At 41.2% G+C, this 18007-nt stretch overlaps 3 protein-coding genes across 3 annotated transcripts; 1 reads left to right on the forward strand and 2 right to left on the reverse strand.

The window, feature by feature from the left end:
- Positions 1 to 32: 32 nt before the first annotated feature.
- On the reverse strand, positions 33 to 2776 carry zgc:112285 (uncharacterized protein LOC561476 homolog). Its single transcript, XM_005913518.3, has 6 exons — positions 2451 to 2776; positions 2261 to 2370; positions 1399 to 1493; positions 1031 to 1311; positions 510 to 673; positions 33 to 413 (listed from the first exon to the last, which is right to left on the reverse strand). The coding sequence occupies exons 1-6, from the start codon at positions 2584 to 2586 to the stop codon at positions 234 to 236; spliced, it is 966 nt and encodes a 321-aa protein (XP_005913580.1). The 5' UTR covers positions 2587 to 2776; the 3' UTR covers positions 33 to 233.
- Positions 2777 to 5386: 2610 nt separating this feature from the next.
- Positions 5387 to 9539, reverse strand: LOC102291267 (flocculation protein FLO11). Its single transcript, XM_005913517.2, has 2 exons — positions 9236 to 9539; positions 5387 to 7678 (listed from the first exon to the last, which is right to left on the reverse strand). Exon 2 carries the CDS (start codon positions 7661 to 7663, stop codon positions 5696 to 5698), a length of 1968 nt encoding a protein of 655 aa, XP_005913579.1. The 5' UTR covers positions 7664 to 7678; positions 9236 to 9539; the 3' UTR covers positions 5387 to 5695.
- Positions 9540 to 11584: 2045 nt separating this feature from the next.
- On the forward strand, positions 11585 to 15733 carry syt15 (synaptotagmin XV). The gene is made up of 8 exons (XM_005913516.2): positions 11585 to 11712; positions 11797 to 11989; positions 12654 to 12796; positions 13102 to 13394; positions 13946 to 14113; positions 14203 to 14311; positions 14456 to 14638; positions 15240 to 15733. Exons 1-8 carry the CDS (start codon positions 11706 to 11708, stop codon positions 15377 to 15379), a joined length of 1236 nt encoding a protein of 411 aa, XP_005913578.1. The 5' UTR covers positions 11585 to 11705; the 3' UTR covers positions 15380 to 15733.
- Positions 15734 to 18007: the final 2274 nt, after the last annotated feature.

Genomic DNA, 18007 nt, shown 5'->3' on the forward strand with positions numbered 1-18007 from the left:
GAGGTGTTCAGTTTTTTGCTTTTAACCAATTTTATTGCATAAATGAGATTGGATGTAAAAGGTGGTGAGCAGTGTGTACTATGCAGTGCTTCACCAGAGTATAAGTATATACTGTAAGAAGATGACAACACATTCAGAACATGAATTAACATCATGGAGTGGAAAGAACTGGCTGTGAGACTGTCTGTAGATGTCAGACATTTAACAGCAGAGCTTATGCTTGCTGCGAGCGCTCAGTGCAGGAAGAAGTCCCTGATGCGCGTTGCCTCGATCCAGGGGATGTAGGCGACGGTGCGGGTGAAGACGCTGGGTTTGTTCTCCACAGTGCAACCGATGGGGCCGAAACTCACCACGCCGTGCACCTCCCAGCGGTCCCGGTCCAGCTGGCACAGCAGAGGACCGCCAGAGTCACCCTGAGAAAGGAGGATGGAGACAGGTGTTGGAAGATGAGGTGAGAATTGAATCTGGTGGATGAAATTTGACTTCAGGATAGTTAAGTGTAGTCCTACCTGGCATGCAGCTGGTGGATCCTCGGTGTCTCTGAACCCGGCGCAGATCATGGAGTCTCGGACGCGGTCTCCCCAGAATTTCTTCTGCCGACAGGTTTTGAAATCAATGATTGGTAGACGGGCTTGATTCAGGGCTTCTGCCAGAGACACGTTCTCCTTCCCACCTGAAAAATGACATGATTTAAGAAATTATATCTCTTAACGTCTTTCTGCTCTTCTTGACTTTTCAGCTGTGTTTACATTATATCAATGGACATTTTCTTCGGTGGATGAATACTTCTGACATCCCTTAAAGCACCAGCTCTGTTGTGGAATCTGAGATAGAAGGCTAAAAATATTTAGCCTATTATACCAAACATGATCGTTCTTTAAAAAGGTGTTGCTGTTCCTCTCCCACTAACCCTCTACCAATAACCCTAGACCTTAGAAATTTTCCTAAAAAAGGCATTAAGTTGCTTTTAAGATTTAAGCTCAAAGTTCTGTCATTGCACAGCATCTCAGTACCTTTCTGCACTACTCACCCCGGGTGTCTCCCCAGCCGGTCACCCAGCAGTAGTGTCCTGGTTTGAGGCTGGTCTGCTTGCGCGGCAGGCAGGCGTAGCGGATGAAGTTTGAAGGGACGATATCTGTGGCAGACTTAACCAGGGCAATGTCGTAGTCCAGCTCGCTGTGAGCGGGATAGCGGAAGTTCTCGTGCCGGTAGATCCTCTTCACCGGGATAATCCTCTCTGCAGTCTCTGAACGCTTCAGCTGGTGCTTCCCCAGGACAATCCTCCAGCTCCCAGCGTCCTCAGCTTTACCCCTGATAGACGAAAAACACGTGTAGTTTTTGTGTAGTTGTTGAATTGGTATAAGCATGAAATTATAAGTGTACTAAATGATATCTTACTTTTGGAAGCAGTGAGCAGCAGTAAGGACCCAGGTCTTGTGGATGAGAGTGCCTCCACAGACATGAATGTACTGTTTACTTCCTCTAGGCCGAACCTGTGAGAAACAACCAGCTCAAAAAATGTGGCTTCTTACCGCTCAGATACTGAAATTAACTGGCTTTCCTTAGTTTTTAAAAAAAATGAGCCTAGTCATACATGTTTCTCTCATCACTAATAAATGTAAATGTAAATTTTAAATACTACGTTCTGCAAAGAAGTTCCAGAGTAAATAAACTGAATATCACATAGAGGAACTCATCAGTTTCCCTTGTGAGCAGCAATTGGCTGCAGTAAAGAGGAGAGTCTCCAAATTCCGAGTGGGCGACCATCTGTCTCGCCTGGTTGGGGTGCGAATCAGAAACAAAACTGCATCTGCTGATCAAGTAAATTTGTTTGTGATTTTTCCTCCTTGTGTGGTGGTCCAAAACCTGAGTGGAAATTAGAGTCTAAAAATGATGTAGTTCTGGGTGGAAGGCATGTGCTGGGTAATTGGCTAAATGTTCAGGTCATCTATGACTTTTGACTGTTTTCGGCCAATTTGGCAGATTAATATTACTTGAGATGACAATAAAAGTGAAGACTCTGTGCTTTAAAGGCTTTTCATGGTCACTTCTGAATAAACCAGTGATTCTCAGAAACTCCTAAAATTCCCATCCCTAAACCACAATTGAATTCTCCTTAAGAATACAGATAGGTTAGACATATCACTTAAAATGATAATGAAAATAATGATTAGTTACAGTCTAGAACTGAAATGACCTTTTTAGGTCAATGTAAGACCTCCAGATTCTTTGAATACTGAGCCACGTCAAAGAGGTTTACCTGCAAAGAAACCTGCCAGGGCCAAGAGTGAGGCCTGGCCTCATTCCCAGACACAATCCTTTCAGCCATGTTGGGCTTGAAGTGGGCCATACCACAATCCTTAGGCCAGTCTAAAAAGAGAAAGGCAGAAAATATGAGCACCAAATATTTTGTTTTCCTCATATATTTAGAAGTGTTTTCAAGTCCTCACCCAGGTGAAGGATTTTATGCTGTGGCTGTTGTTCAGAGGTGAGTGTGTATGCAGCTGCAGGCAGGGTCGCCTTGCTCAACAGCAGCGGCAGCAACAGAGACAGCAGCAGAAGCAGAGGAGGTCCTGGTACAGCCATCGTCTTCCAGAGAATCACCGGCCGGCCTGCGTTCCACGCTTTTTATACCAAGCACATGCAGATGTACATAAACAGGTACACACACACGCAAAAACAACACACCTCCAGGGACAATGAGCCGTGTCACAACAAAGGCTGAGCGCTGGATAGTTCTCCTCTAGCTTTGGAGTTTCCACTGTAAATGAAAAACAGGGGATTTTGGGGAGTCCCATCAGCACTTTCACACACACATATAGTTTGCTCACATGACACTAATTTGCATGCAAGACAAAGACAACATAGTACTGTATGCAAACAAACATCACATCATGTCACGTGACTTAAAGCAGTGACATAGTGACCTGAAAATGACCTTTATCTCTGCATGTGGACTATTTAGATAAACTGGTATTCCAAATAACCAGTGTAGTTCTCACTGTGTAAACATGACCCAGAAGAAAACATGTTTTTACCTTGAGCTCCTATGATTAGTAGTGTCCCTCAAAACTGGTAGTGGGGAAATAAAAACTGGGGTGGATTCTAGAGGTCAAAATACAACACCCAGTGTATAAATGACTCATATAAACTCAAACAAACTTTTACTCTGGTCAGCTAGAACACGTAACAGATCTCACGCTGTCAACATCATTGTGAAGAGATGTCAAATATTTCAGTTGTTCTCATTTTTAGGTTTTTAGATTTTCAGGTTTTCTTACACATACAAATTTTCAATAAGATTAAATTCATTTCTCACTATTTTCAGAAATACATAAAAAATAAACCCATAGCTTTTGGCTAGACTGGCATAATATTTTGTGTGAACATGAATTTTTCGCAGAGGATGATTCCTACGTCAACTTCCCGATCATAATCTCCACAATCAGGTCAAAATTCCACTGCTTTACATTTAAACATCTGTTGAACTAATGATAGCATTATCTATAATTTTAATAGTTTTGCAAACCTCTCTTTTTACAGGAAGAAACCTCCATCAGAACCAGGTCTGAGAGTTGCAGCCATCTGCCATGATGGTTTGGAGGCGTCACCATCTGGTTGGAAAGCAGTTTGAGCTCCTATATTGAGGTCTTCTCTGGTGGCTGAGAGGGTTGCTTTCCTATTCATTTGTGAATGGACCTTGACTGTTATTTGCACTTGTGTGCCAAATCACACTTCCAGCCTCACAGAGCTGCTAGGTTTATTTTTGAATTGTCACTCACCTCGTGGGTATTTTGGTGAAGGACGTTAAAAGCCACAAGTGTTTGAATACTTTACATCTTTATTAAATTTTATGAACTTTTAAATAGCACAAAATATATCAGCTTTAAAGAACCATTATTGATTCTACTACAGTCCGTTCACCCAAATATTAACAACAACGTGTTCATGTGTTTATGTCACCTAAATTAAATTCTTTTGACAGACTATTTTGTAAATTATTTATAACTTATTGGCTTATCAATTTTCATAAAAATACAAGTGACCCTCCTGCTTCTTCTACACACAAATCCAGATCTGTGAAAATATGACAACAATAACTGCAGTAGAAGCCACTAGTGAGCTGAGCCTTTTTACCCTTGGTGAATGAGAGAGAATGTGCCTGCTCATCTGAATGGCAATGCCTGAATGGCCAAAACTCACAACTGTGGTTCACCAAGTTTACATACAGTTGAACGTTGTGTGTGTGTTTTCCCCCCCCCCCGCAGCGAACGAGTTGAGTGAGGTGACGTGTTGCTTTAAAAGTTCAAACAACAAAGTAGCCAAACAATTACACATTTTAGAAGAGAGACCAAAATTAAAAAATGTGTATTTCTGAAACATTTTCATTTTATTATTTTGTTGTTGTTGCTGTTGTTGAAGATTTTTGTAATAGGTTTTGAAGGACTCAGACCTTTACTCCAGGTAGCACTTTTAAAATAAAAAACCCCATTTACAAACACATTCGTGCATTCATAGTTTTAACACAAACGCGCAAAAGTACATTTTTAAGGGATTCGTGCTTAATAACATAAAACACATATTTGTGCAGAGAGCTAACTTAGCTACTGTGTATATTCCTTTGTTGTGTTTATTAAAGTCATAATGTGCGGAGTGGTTGGTAACCAGCAACCTGCCCAGTACATAACATTTATTTGCAGTGAAATGTCAATGTATGTATTTATTTTGCTTGAACTAAACAAACTAAGCAAAAAGAGTTGGGCAATAGTTCGACTGGCCCCCAACTCCAATGTGTGTAGGAACATCAATCCATCCATCAATCTCTTTTCTGATCTGGTTATTACACTAGGGCTCAGTGAGGCTAGAGCCCTGGACAGTTACGAAACCTTCAAAGGGCTAACAGGCTGTTTTTACACATGTACTTTTGACTTTACCCACAGCGGTGCATTTGAAAATACAAATGGCCAAGTGGATCAGACATTAACTGGTCTTATGGTAGCACGCCAATTCTCTTGTACAAAGTCAAAGTAATGTCAGATTGTAGCGGTGTGAGAATAATAATGCATTCACTGCCAACCAGTGGACAACGTGTGTACTGCCTTGCTAAAGGCTACATCAAGGAAACTCCCTGACCTAAACAACAGAGTTTTTCCAGTAGTACGAGTATGTCTGAAGGAGAGTGTGGAAAATATCTCGACTTGGGTCTCACAGATGTCTGAGGCTGTGAATTCGATAAGACACATAAAAAATATTTAGATTCAATTTAGAATGACGAATAAACCCAAAATGCATGTCTTTGCACATAGAAACTCTTACCCTTCACTTCTTATCCTTATGTCCATTGTGTTGCTCATTTGTAGTAATCACTCACAAACCAAAGAATTTCAGCAATGGACACCAATATTTTATTGTACATCTACAGGAACAAGTTTTAGTGATGACTGTTGACTTTTATGAAAAGTTTAGCAGAGGTACATCTATCTTCAACTAAACAGTGAATACCAGTGAGAGAGGAAAACATTACTAATGTTGCACCTGTTGAAAGATGTACCTAATAACAGAAAACATGCTGACAGAAAGCCTAGAATAGAGCTGAACAGAACTCTGAAACTCTTTCAGCTTCAATCCAAGGTTATGAATATTGTGCAACCTGAGGATTTAATTAGTTATCATAGATTTAATTTAGCCAGCTATATTAGTCATCTGCCTTTGTCGAGGCTCCACACCATCTTGGCCTCCTCAGTGACCTTAACACACTCTTCTTCCGGCTGTGTCCATTCCCAGATGAGGGGGACTTAGAATGGTGGCTGCCTTCCTCTCCACAAATCTCTTGCTCATCTTCTTTTGCTTTGTGATCTTCTGCTGTACTCTTTTTCTGTGAAGCTTCTTCTATTTCTATCTTATTTCCCCCTCCTTCCTGCTCTTCTTCTCTACCCTGTTCTGCTTCTGCTGTTCCTTCATTCTTAGGGGACACAGTGATATCAAGGTTTTGAGGAGGTTTAGGTGCTTTCTTCTTCTTTGAGGAACGTCTTGGCGGTTCTGGGCTGTTCTTGCTTTCCAGATGTTTTAGTATGGCTGTGTTCAACTCTTCAGGGTCCACAGATGCCCCATGAACATCCCATGTCATACCATCCTCATCCCATTGCACCTGCTTCATACTGCTCCTCCTTCCACCTAGCTCATCCCTATCCTCTGCCTGAATCTTCAGACACGGCCTCCTGCTCTCCAGATCATGTGAAGAAACAGAGGTAACTTCCAATGCAGGGTCTTCGACTTGTTTTTCCTCCTCCTCTGCACTGCTAACTGGGAACATGCTGGAAGATGCTGATACTAGATTGGAGTTAGACCCTGCTGAAGACTTCAGGTTCAGTCTGGATCCAGGTGGCGAGCCCAAGATAGAATGGGACCCCATGTTGGATGTGGAAATGTTCCTCTTGAGGTCCCACCATGAGCCAACAGGAGAGACCGTCTGCACAGCTGCATCTGCCATTTCTGGCCGTGACACCGGTGGAGCTTCTTGCCTGAACAGCTCTACCTTCATTGCCCTTTCAGTGCCCTCTCTGGCATTTAAGCAGCACCTGCAAGTGTCACCCAACCGTGAGTCACTCAGGGAAGAGACAAGTGGTGACCCCCAACCTCGACCTGTTGCACAGATTTGCTCTGGCTGCCACGGCAGCTCAAGATAGCAGACAGATGGTCCTGTTTTTGACTGCTGCTTTGGAGAATCAGGTGTCAGGTAGCTAAGCATTTGCACAGGGCTTCTTGCTTCTTCACCCTCCAGTATTCCTGTAGGGCTGGACAGCGGTTCTATCACGTCATCAACAAGGCATTCGGGATTTGAAGACACTCCTGCTTCATCTAAACTAACAGAGGACAGGATTGGGGAAGGGAACTGAAATGAAAGGGAATTATTCTCCAAGAAGCCTTCATCTTCTGTGCTGGTGAGCTGGAGTGTTTCAGGAGAGTGGGACTGAAAGCTTGAAGAGTTGTCAATCTTTGGGGATGAGAATGTAGGTGAAAGTTCTAGTAAATCTTCCTCCTGCAGTGAGTTCAGTGGAAGTGGTGAAGAAGAAGTCTGTACAGGTGGTAAAGTAGGTGTGTTGAGCGGGGAGATGAACGGTGAGGGTGTGGCTTCTGGAGAGGTCAGTTTGGACATCGGAGAATCTGGTGCTGCAGAACAAGTGGCTTCATGGGTGAGACTGGAGGGGCGTGACACGACTGTGTCCGGAGTGCTGCTGCGGCTATGTGTGCTACCGCTACACCCGCTCCATCGCTGCATGTTGGAAACCCAATGCTCGCTGAGAGCAGGAGAGCTATTGATGTCAACATTATTGGTTGTGGATGCTAACTGGTGGCTGTTGGTGGTGTTGACATGTTGCCACATGTAAGCGTGCAGCGGCTGCAGTGTCACGGAGTTCTGCTCATAGTGGGTGTTTGTGCTTGAGCTGCGCCTCAGGTCCAGTCTGGTCCACGCTGGATCACGCTTGTGTGGCGGACTTGCAGCCATTAAAACATCCATGGAGCTCTTAGAGAGGGAGAAAATCGGTGCCTGATCATCTTCATCCTCCACCTTTGGAGCTCCACTGGAGTAAGAGAGCGACTGACTGACAGAAAAGCAAGCTGGCTGGTAGCTCTCAGATGCAGGGCGCCCAGCCCTCGCCATGGTAACGGCACTAACCTGTTTGGGAAGACACACCTTTTAACATTAATTCACTGTTTTTCACTGATGCAAAAGTATTGGCCACTAAGAGGGAAGCAGCAACACTTCTATGACACAATACTGACATACAGTATCACCATTGTTGGGAAGGTTATTTTTGCAACGTAATAGTTTACACATGACTAAATACCCTGTTGATTACTCAATCAAAGTCACTTTACTATATTTTGATTATTTGTCTTATAAATAGTTGAAACTACTGTCTTCCTTCTCTCACCCCAACTGGTCGCAGCAGATGGCCCCGCCCCTCCCTGAGCATGGTTCTGCCGGAGGTTTCTTCCTGTTAAAAGGGAGTTTTTCCTTCCCACTGTCGCCAGAGTGCTTGCTCACAGGGGTCATATGATTGTTGGGTTTTTTCTCTGTATGTATTATTGTAGGGTCTACCTTACAATATAAAGCACCTTGAGGCGACTGTTGTTGTGATTTGGTGCTGTATAAATAAAGTTGAATTGAATTGAACTAGTCTTGTGTGTGTTTCTTAATCAAACATTTCAGTGTTAAATGTCAGAATTTTCAACAATAATTAACAACTCTGTGCAGTGATGTCAGGACACTTTTATGATGATTTAAACATTCAGTTAGTAAAAGTCATTGGTTATCAGTCAAAAAGCTATTTGCAGGCATAGCAGGTTGTTTGGAACAATGTGTATTATTTATGGTGTCATACTCAAATTACAGTTTAAATTCATGGATATGTAGGTTAAAATAAGTAGCTTATTTTGATTCTAGTAGAGAGGTAGAAAAATTGTTCCCCAACTAACCACTCAAAAAAGTAGGTAGTGGGTGTAACTCTAGTTTTATGTGTTTAGCCCCCTTACAGGTACCAAGTTTGGTACTTGTACAGCTCCATAGAGTCAAGGGAAGCTGCAGATTGTCATAATGTCACATGATACAGTTCATTATTGAAAACATCACATCTGACCACCTTACTAAAACTAAATTCAACAGTTTAGGAAATGCATGCCAAGACTTGGATGAGAAGGCCGATGCTCGCACTGAGTGCACGTATATGCTCACCCCCACACATCCGCAGGCACTCCAGATTAGCCAAATAAGATTACACAATCCAGATTATTTGGTCAACGAGACAAAGGGTAAATTGTTTGAGACGGAACTACAAAGCCTGTTTGGGACTCATTTAACGAAGACCCGAAAGAGACAAAGAATGATAACTACATTGGATGGTGGAGTTTAGAATAAATTACAATCAACCTTTTTTAAATCTTTGATTTGTTCATGCTTTTCCTCTTTTTTTCTTCTATTCATTCATGATTCATAACTATAATGCTACTATTTCTGATAAAAAGAAAAAAGCCTGCATTCTTATTTCATTACCTTGCTGGCTCTGTCCAGCTCTGTCCCAAACTGACCTAGTAGTATTTAGACCACAACTGACCCGATGGTACCCAGACTACCTAATCTGCACAACATAAACTCTTAGTTACCCATAATGGTTATTCACATAAGCAAAACAGTATTACATAAGACAGAAAAAAACAAATAGTAAAGTCCTACCTTTAAGTTCACAAGTTATGTCCTGTTTTAGCCTCTGCCATGCCACAGAGCGGGTAGCCCTAAATGGTGTCTTTCCTTCCTCCCCTCATTCCTTCCCCTCTCTTCCTCCCTCACTTCTTAATAAGATCACCTTTGCTGTCTCTAGCATTAAAACAACCCACAGCTTCGCACTCTGTGTCTGTCTGTTGTCAATTTGCTCAAGCTTAATCTCCCTCTCTGTCTTAGCTGGACTTCATTTGAAGCTGGCATCGGTGTAAATGTGATGATTTCCTTTTGTGAATTTGAGTTCTTTGGTATGTTGACGTGCGGGGGAAACAGAGGGGGCCATTACTCTACCTTTAGCCCAGAAGATTAACGGTCATCTTATTAGCTGCCGTCCAATCTCTGAGCAGTCTGAGCGTGTGGATGAATGCGTGTGTGTAAGTGATCAGTGGGTAAGCAAGTGGCTTATTTTGATTCTGAGTTAAGGTCAGGCCAGCTGTCATGACCACCATTGTATGTGTGTGCAGACTATTGTACGAGCAAAAGAAATCATATAGATGTTTAAATTAATTATGTTCGAAAGTCAACCATTCGAGAGATATATTTTACAGAATGCGTAGAAACTTTGAGCTCCTAATGGTTACAAAGGTAAAGTCAGGTGTTTTCATTACAATCAGTCACCTTTCTTATACCATGAATGTTGATACCACATTTTAAGGGCAGTGCAGAGGCCCCTTCCACAAGATCTTCATTTCAGGATAAAGCAATGTTCTAATCAAACTGTATATAGTGGGGTGGGATGCTGCTGATTTCAACTGAGAATGTAATCGGGCAGTTAAAGGAACACTAAGGAACTCCTCAATCCCACTGCCTTGCCTTCTGCAATGGAACCAGAATCTGGGAAAGAGAGTGACCATCTGCTTCTTGTTGGGGTGAGGTTACTGATGCAGTTAAACAACTGCTCAGTGGCAGAGCCCCTGGGGTAGATAAGGTAGATAAGGTTATCCAAGACTGGCGTGGTGGTTCCCATCTTTAAGATGTCTGCCCCCCCCTGCAAAGTCTGAGGCAGGGTGCTGGAGAAGAGTTGAATAGTTATTGGTAAATGAACTGGTTCTCATATAGTGCTTTTCTACTTTACTTGAGCACTCAAAGCACTTTATACTTTGAGTATGAAGTGCTTTTTCTGCATAAATGCACAAGTGCTTTCTATCTGACATTCACACACATTCATACTTTGAATGATAATCGGTTAGTATCTAGCCCAAGGGTATTTGGCATGCAGACTCACCAACCAGCCTTTTGATTAGTAGATGGTCTGCTCTACCTCCTGAGCTACAGTCACTCCGAAATGAATCCCTGGTTCACCAGTTGAACCTCAGATTCAGGAGGAACAATGTGGTTTTTGTCCTGGTGCTGGAACATTGGACCATCTTTTTATCCCCTTGAGAATACTTAAGGGCTCCTGGGAGTCACATACTGATTGTTTGATTTAAACTCAACTGTAGAGGTGTACGGAGAAATCACAAAAATCCTGCCATTATCCAAAATCTCATGGACCTTACTGTTGCTACTCTTATATTAGCTATGAGGTACTACAGAGCCCCCAGTGACACTAGGTTGGATAATTCTTTGAATAAAACAAGTTCCCTCAGATTCAAAGTCTAATAAAGGATCAAAAGAACAGAAGACATAGTCTTGTTTTAAGATGTGATGCAGCAGAGTCACTTCAGCACTTAAGTAAGAGAGACACAAACAAGAGAAATGCAGCTGAGACCAAAATATCCTGACTTATTCTAAGAATAATTTACCACAACACAGCTAACAGCTTGATGACATTAACAGGGTTTTTTTTCGTGACGTTTTTTAAGGACACTCTTCCAGATCTGCAATTTTGCATGACTGGGTGCTTGTCATGGTTGGGAAACTGACCTTCATGTGTAAAACTGAAGCAATGGCTCACTAAGGAAGTTAATGAATGCCAGTAGTTGCCAGTCTCTAAGCTGGATCACAAAAGACTGTCAGTTCTGACAATGAACAAGAACAAAAATAAATCCTTAAAACCGGAAAGCACCATCAAACCCAACGAAAAAATGTCTCTCTGCAAGGAAAAAATGAGACAAAACCATTTATTAAATGTTTCATCTTTTAATTTATGCAAAGCAAACAATTAACAAATAAATTCCACTCTAAAGCTCAAGTTAGTTTCTGGTTGTTTAGTGAATTAATTTAACTTAGAATTAATTTGAGGCTCCACTGGAGCCCAACGGCAAATTTTTGCCCGGTGGGTCCTCAGGAGATTAATCCGGCCATGCATATAACAGCATGGGAACCAGCCAGATGTGTCGCACCCTCACAGCTCTGCGGAGTCACAAACGGTAACCTCTCACATTAACAATGAATGCTAAGCAGTAGCTTCATTCCTGGTGAGTCTGTCTGAGTCAGCTGACAAGGAAAGAAAAGTTATTCACGTGTTGGAGCTGACCTCTTCATGGCTGGTGAGCAGGAATCTAGATTAAACCTACTGCCTGTGATACACCTGTATTACACCCTATCGTTCCTCCGCTTTGTGTTTTGTTCAGATCACATGTTACAGCTTGCTGTTGGTCTGTCTGTGGGTGTCCTGTTGCTGTTGCTGCTGCTGATTCTGATAGTGTGCTACCTAAGGAGGAGGAAAAAAGAGCAGATGCAGTATGAAGAGCTGCTCTCTGCAGTGCCTTCAGTCCCGGCATGCTCTGCTCCAGTGATCCTGGTGTCTCAGGGCTCCTGGGCCACGTTAGTGAGCATTTTACATAAAATATCTACATACGGGCTCTTGAAGCATTAATTTATTAATTAAAAAAATATTACATATTAATAAGACTCAGAGGCTTTCCGCTTTATCACACGGTCCTCATCAGAGATTGCAGGTGGTTCCCAGTATTACACTATGGCTCATATTGGTTTTTCCTTGTGAATCTGTGTGGTCCTGGAGATACCTCCTGTAGCAGGAATCACTAAGGCAGATTTGAGTTCTTCAGGAGGTGTTTGCCAGCACACTAACACTAAAACTCAGTGACAAAACTATAACAATTTGGGTTGTGATTGGGCCCATGAGTACTGAGAAAATATCAATCTTTATAGACTAAAGATTAAAAATGTATTTCACGACATAAAGCCAGCATATCTTCTATTTGCTAGTATATGTTTAAGTCTTTATCTGTTAGATCTTGTTTCTAGTTTTTAACAGATGTTGTTTAATAGCCCATATTTCCCTTTTTTTCCAAGATTTTTTGTGTGAGAACATTTTGACATAAGGCACAGCGTCTATTATTTTTGAGTTTGTGAGGAATTTTGTCAGAATTTTACTGACATCTCTGACCACTGACAGCTATTTGCTAAAGGCAGTTGCAGCTCCACTCAACACTCATTTAATATTATTTGTCTCTATGTGTGGAAGGCCCCGTGAGATCGCTTTCACTCTACCTCCTCGCTTCATCACACAAAACCATGGAGATCGGAAAAATAACGAGCAGGACAAGAAAGAGGAGGAGGATCCCCAGCGGGACGTACTGGCTCATCGTGGGTCGCTCTCAGTGAGGAGTAGGTCATTGTTTCTTTTTATATGACAGCGTATCAAGACAGTTAGAGCCACTTTATTGGTGCTGGTTGTATGCTTGTGGAAACATAAGAGGATAATAAGAGCATTCACCTACGATCACCTGAAGAGGATATTATTGTTGTTAAGACGTTTCAGTCTGGACAGATGTGGCGCTTTGGGGGGGGACCAGCTCACCTACACTCCTTCAAACCAACAGGGCCAGTCCTGGGCCTGACAATTACACCAAAGTATCACATAGCTTTCATTAAGTTGAAGAAAAACTGTGACATTTTGCTGTTTCCTTCAGGCTGGTACCCAGTGGGGACGGTTTTGGCTGGTCTCTACTCTGTACCTCCTCTAAATGAGGTGGTGGCCCCCCCTCCCGGCATGGTCTCCCGCCTCTGCTTTTCCGTGGAGTATCGACACAGCAGCGAACAGCTCATGGTCTTCTTGCTCCGCCTCAGCAACCTCCCTCCACGTTTCCATGGCAACGTCACGATGGTGGAGCTCAGACTTCTCCCTGATGACAGGCGGCCCCGTCAAGCCAAGGCCCGGGGCACGGGTCCAGACCCCGAGTTCACCGACTGCTTCATTTTCCAGGTGAGGGCAGAAAAGTTTCCAGAAGTTCACATCTAGAAGTTAGAGACAAAAGAGAAGACAAAAATGATTTCCTTAACTTTTATTTAAAGCTGATATCATTTATGTTTTTATAATGTTTTGACTGGAGATGTGAAAGGGGACAAATACTGATACCCAGGTCCCACGTAATACACCCACTGAGAGAGAGGAAGAAGAGATGGAGGGTCAGATGGGCACAGAGATTTTTCTAATTTTTAGTATAATGATCATAAAATGCTTGAAGGATATCATTCTCTGAAAGTTTAAAGGGAGCGTTGGGAGTTAGGAGCAACAAAACTGAACGCAGTCTGTGCAATTTCACACTTGACTTCAGAATCATGGGTGAAGGTCTAATGTCTGTATTGGCAACAGTATTGTTCCCATTCTGCAGTGATTAAATACTAAGAACAACAATTTATCAGAGTTCATTCAGTACACAGAGAAAGACTGACTGAGGTCATAGCTCAGATAAATATTGTGGATATATGAAATCTGCTTTTTGATGTTGAGGAATGAGTACATTGGCTCCACAGGTGTCAGCGTTGCGTGTGCTTCACAGCACCCTGAGTGTGTGTGTGCTGAGTGTGGAGCAGGATGGTAAACGCCATGTGGTGGGTAGGGTGCTGTTTTCTCTGGAGGGGGAGTTCGGTCAGGCTGGCAGGGTGCTCTGGAGAGACCTTGAGACTGAGGAAGACCCACAGGTACACACCAAACAACCACACACACACACACACACACACACACACACATGAGTGCAAAGCTAAAAGTTCATGATTGCTGTGCTTGTCAGTGTTCAGAGCTGGGGGATGCGCAGATATCTCTCAGCTACAGTACGTCCCTGCAGCGCCTTTCAGTGGTGGTTTTGAGGGCTCGAGGCATACAGCTGCTCACAGACGCAGGTACGAGGTGATTTATGGTTATGGATGGAGCTTGTGTGGAGTACACAAATCCACTGTTTATCTACAAAAGAAAGAAAGTATGAGATAAATCTGCTTATGACCAAAGGAATGTCCGGTAATACAGCACCTGTGTGTGTTTCTAAGGTGTGTGTGTCCAGGTGAGCTTACAAAAGCACACTCAGGTGGTGAAGATGAAGCGCAGCTGTGTGGTGAAAGGTGAAAATGACCCCTACTTCAACTTCAGGTCGACCTTTAAACTGCGACCTCAGCACCTGGACGAGGCCTGCGTGAGGTTTGAGCTGCAGCAGCCGAGCAGCGTCCGCTCAGGTGACTGTTGGACGGGCTGAACTTCAGATCTAAACTTTGTTTGGAGATTAATGGAAATGATCAATGTGTCAGTGTTTCATAAGATAGGCATTAAAAGCTTTTCATCAAACACTCATCTTTGTCATTTTAAAATTTTAATTTCTGACATATAACTTCTGACATTAAACAATAAGACCTCACCTACCTGACATTTAAAGAATGTCGAGTGTTTTAGGGCTTCTTTTAAAGAAGTAAAATGTTAGAAAAGCTCTAAGTATACTGAAAAGCATGTTTCTTGTTTATAGTTATATTATTTATATTTATTGAGTTTTTTGAGTTGTTTATTAGTAGAGGTATAATCATATTTAATAAAATGTTATCAGTCTGGAGAGTCCAAGGTTAGGCATTACTGCTAATTTGTCTTTAATGCTTTATGGGTTTTTACAAACTGTCCATTGGAAATAAAGGTTCTTATTCAAAGTTTATGTGTAACAGAAAAAAACTTCTTTTTTCCCTTTTTAAAAATGTTTCCTCTTAGGAATTTATTATTAAAAAAAATAAGTAAAAAACAGCATCTTCAGAAGATAACATTTCTCACTGGTTCTGTTTCTTTTCCTCTCAGAACCTCCGACCCCTCTGGGAGTGGTGGTGTTGGGTCCCTTCATGTACTCCAGGGGTCCTCAGCTGCAGCACTGGATAGACATGGTCAACACGGCACAGGAGCCCGTCACACTGTGGCACGGACTGCGCAGACCCACCTAACGCTAAAAGCATCCTCATATGAGTAGATATCAAAAATGAAATAAAATAAGTATGAATCAATCATCTACCATTTGTTAAGAAAAATTTCTACAGGAAACTCTGGAATACATCAAAGGAAAAAAGCTGAGAAAAGCTCATTGTTTAGTTTTTTGACCTGTAGCTTTACTCTCTTCGTTCACTGCTCTCAAAGTGTTATTTTCAGCTGCTGCTGTGCAACATTTAGCAAATGTATTTTCAGGTGTCATCTTCTGTAGCTGATATTGAACAAATCAGAACTCAAAAAAACTGGATTTAAATTCATCAGATCAGCACGAAGTTGAGTTTTTGCTGCCCCCAAATGGTGAAAAATAAATAAATAAATACATAAATAAATATTTGGGCTCCTACAAGTTTCAGTAACATTTTTTGTGCAATTCTCTGAAGATTCATGTATTACTTTAAAACAAAGGAATATGAATTCTAATGTGAGAAACTATGTAACATAACAATTAGATGATAGGGTTTAATAAAAATGCTGTAATAAGACTCAGATTTTAATATAGATCATCTTAAAGCCTGTGTAGGAAAGTCTTATTTAGCTTGTAAGCATTTCAAATGTAGAGATATTTTCAGTCTAAACCACCAACATGTGACATAAGAGCAGCCAAACACAAAATATAGACTTTGATATAAACATTCTCATGTTCCTGCTTATTATTCGTCTTTCAACCTCTATGATTTATCCTCAGATCTTTCCGAGTGAACTCCATCGTGTGTGTAGCAACGTTAGAAAGAGGCATGCTTGCCATATCAAGCTGGGATAAATGGTCTTGAGTTTGTTGTTCCGTGATTTTCTTTTGTGTGTTTTTAAAATTACATTATATTATACTATATTATATCTTAAAATGAGTAGTTATTACAAATTGTAATTATTATAATTATTATTTTTATTACAAAAAAATCTTACAAATAAGTGGATGGGATAGTCACTTTTTCTTTTTTTTTCTCTTTTCTTTAGAAAAACAGAAAAAACTTTTATAATCTTTACGGTACTGTGCAAAAGTCTTGAGCCACTCATCCTTTCTTTGTGTTTTACTAAGAAAATGGGAAATAGGTTCAGCAAGTTATTAAAATATGTGCAAACATAGATGAAAATGCTGTAATTTGAAAATTCTAACTAAAGTCAAAATTTGGTATGACTGCCTTTATTCATCTACACAGCCTGAAATCTCTCAGGTATCTTCCTTGTAATTTATCTCACAGTAGTCTTCAGAAATAGATCTTCAGGATTCAGGAGATTCTTACTTGGATGTTGGCTTCCTTTTGTTCTGTTCTATGTCAAGATGATAATAAACTGCTTCAATAATGTTGCAGGAGGCCAATCAATGACTGGTAGCGTTCAGGTGTGTTTTTCACCCTGCTATGCTTTTACTGCATTGGCAATATGTTTGGTATCAATGTCATTGCTCAGAAATAAAGACACGGTCCTTTCCAGATGGTATTACATGTTGGCAAATTAAAATACTCGACGCCACTGCTTGACATGCAACTCCAAACCGTGATTTAGCCTCAGCTTTGTTCCACAGATGGCTGTACACACTCATTGTCGTACCGCTCTTCTCTGATAATAATTTAATATACAAAAATGTACATTTGGATTCATCACTTCATCAGACCTGTTGCCACTGATTTTCAGTCCAGTTCTTGTCTAATTTTGGATACCTCAGCCTTTTCTCCCCATCTCCCCTCGCTAGAGATTAGCCTCTTGACAGCCACCTTTCCACTGAGGGTGAACAGACAGATGTACTGAAGGGCCTGATGCATCTCTCAGGTCCTGTTTCAGGTCTTTCATTGATTTGTTTGGGATATTTCTCAAGGATATGACTTTCAGAAGCTGCTGATAGTTGGTTAGACCTGTCACTTCTTTAGTTGTCCACACTGTCCAGCTTCCTCAAACTTAAGGGCACACTGTACATCATGGAGGTTTTATGCTAATATCTTGATACAAAAATGCTATAAAATTTTATACAATTTAAAATCATTTAAAATAGTTTCTTTGCCAAGTTGTCTGTTATGTGTAAGCACATGACTGGTTCATCCATGAGTCACAGGTTAGTGTTAGAAGTTTAAACTCCCCGGAAGGACATTATCACTTACTTTGAAACCAAAGAAAATAAATTATGTGCCATTGTCAATCTTAATATCTTACTAGGGAAATTCCACATGCATAAATGTAAATTTCAAAACTCAATCCCAATATTTAGTTTGTTTTTAATTGAAATTGAATATTACTTAAACTCTCTTAAATGAAATTCAAATTAAAAAGGTTTATCATTAATTGAAATTCATCCAGAAATTTTCAACAAATGAGCTGTCACAGATACAATTTTCAAGTACAAAGCTACTATGAAGTCTGTCACATCCCTTTTTTTCTTCTTTATTTATTTATTTATTTACCCTTCTTATTTTCATTTTCATTGTATTGCTTATTGTTACTCTTATTTGCCCTGAATGTCTACTGTACAAACTGAACTGGAATGATTGACTGTTCACTTTACAATTTCAAATAAAGTTCTGAAAAAACAAAACAAAACCTCCCTGCCTTTTGTGCTTCCTAATCCTGTCCGGCAGGTGGCGCCTCCTGTCTGT

This window comes from Haplochromis burtoni, unplaced genomic scaffold (genome assembly GCF_018398535.1).
Source record: "Haplochromis burtoni strain Fernald_Lab_line unplaced genomic scaffold, NCSU_Asbu1 Contig_6, whole genome shotgun sequence".
NCBI classification, from domain to species: Eukaryota; Metazoa; Chordata; class Actinopteri; order Cichliformes; family Cichlidae; genus Haplochromis; species Haplochromis burtoni.

Bases quoted from the DNA above. Each gene is read 5' to 3' on its own strand.
- zgc:112285 (XM_005913518.3), bottom strand. From the start codon at position 2,586: ATGGCTGTACCAGGACCTCCTCTGCTTCTGCTGCTGTCTCTGTTGCTG. The intron at 2,371-2,450 runs GTGAGGACTTGA...TTCTCTTTTTAG, and splicing joins GCATAAAATCCTTCACCTGG to ACTGGCCTAAGGATTGTGGT. The intron at 674-1,030 runs GTGAGTAGTGCA...GTCATTTTTCAG, and splicing joins CGGCTGGGGAGACACCCGGG to GTGGGAAGGAGAACGTGTCT.
- LOC102291267 (XM_005913517.2), bottom strand. From the start codon at position 7,663: ATGGCGAGGGCTGGGCGCCCTGCATCTGAGAGCTACCAGCCAGCTTGC.
- syt15 (XM_005913516.2), top strand. The intron at 11,990-12,653 runs GTTAGTGAGCAT...TATGTGTGGAAG, and splicing joins TCTCAGGGCTCCTGGGCCAC to GCCCCGTGAGATCGCTTTCA. The intron at 14,312-14,455 runs GTACGAGGTGAT...TGTGTTTCTAAG, and splicing joins ACAGCTGCTCACAGACGCAG to GTGTGTGTGTCCAGGTGAGC.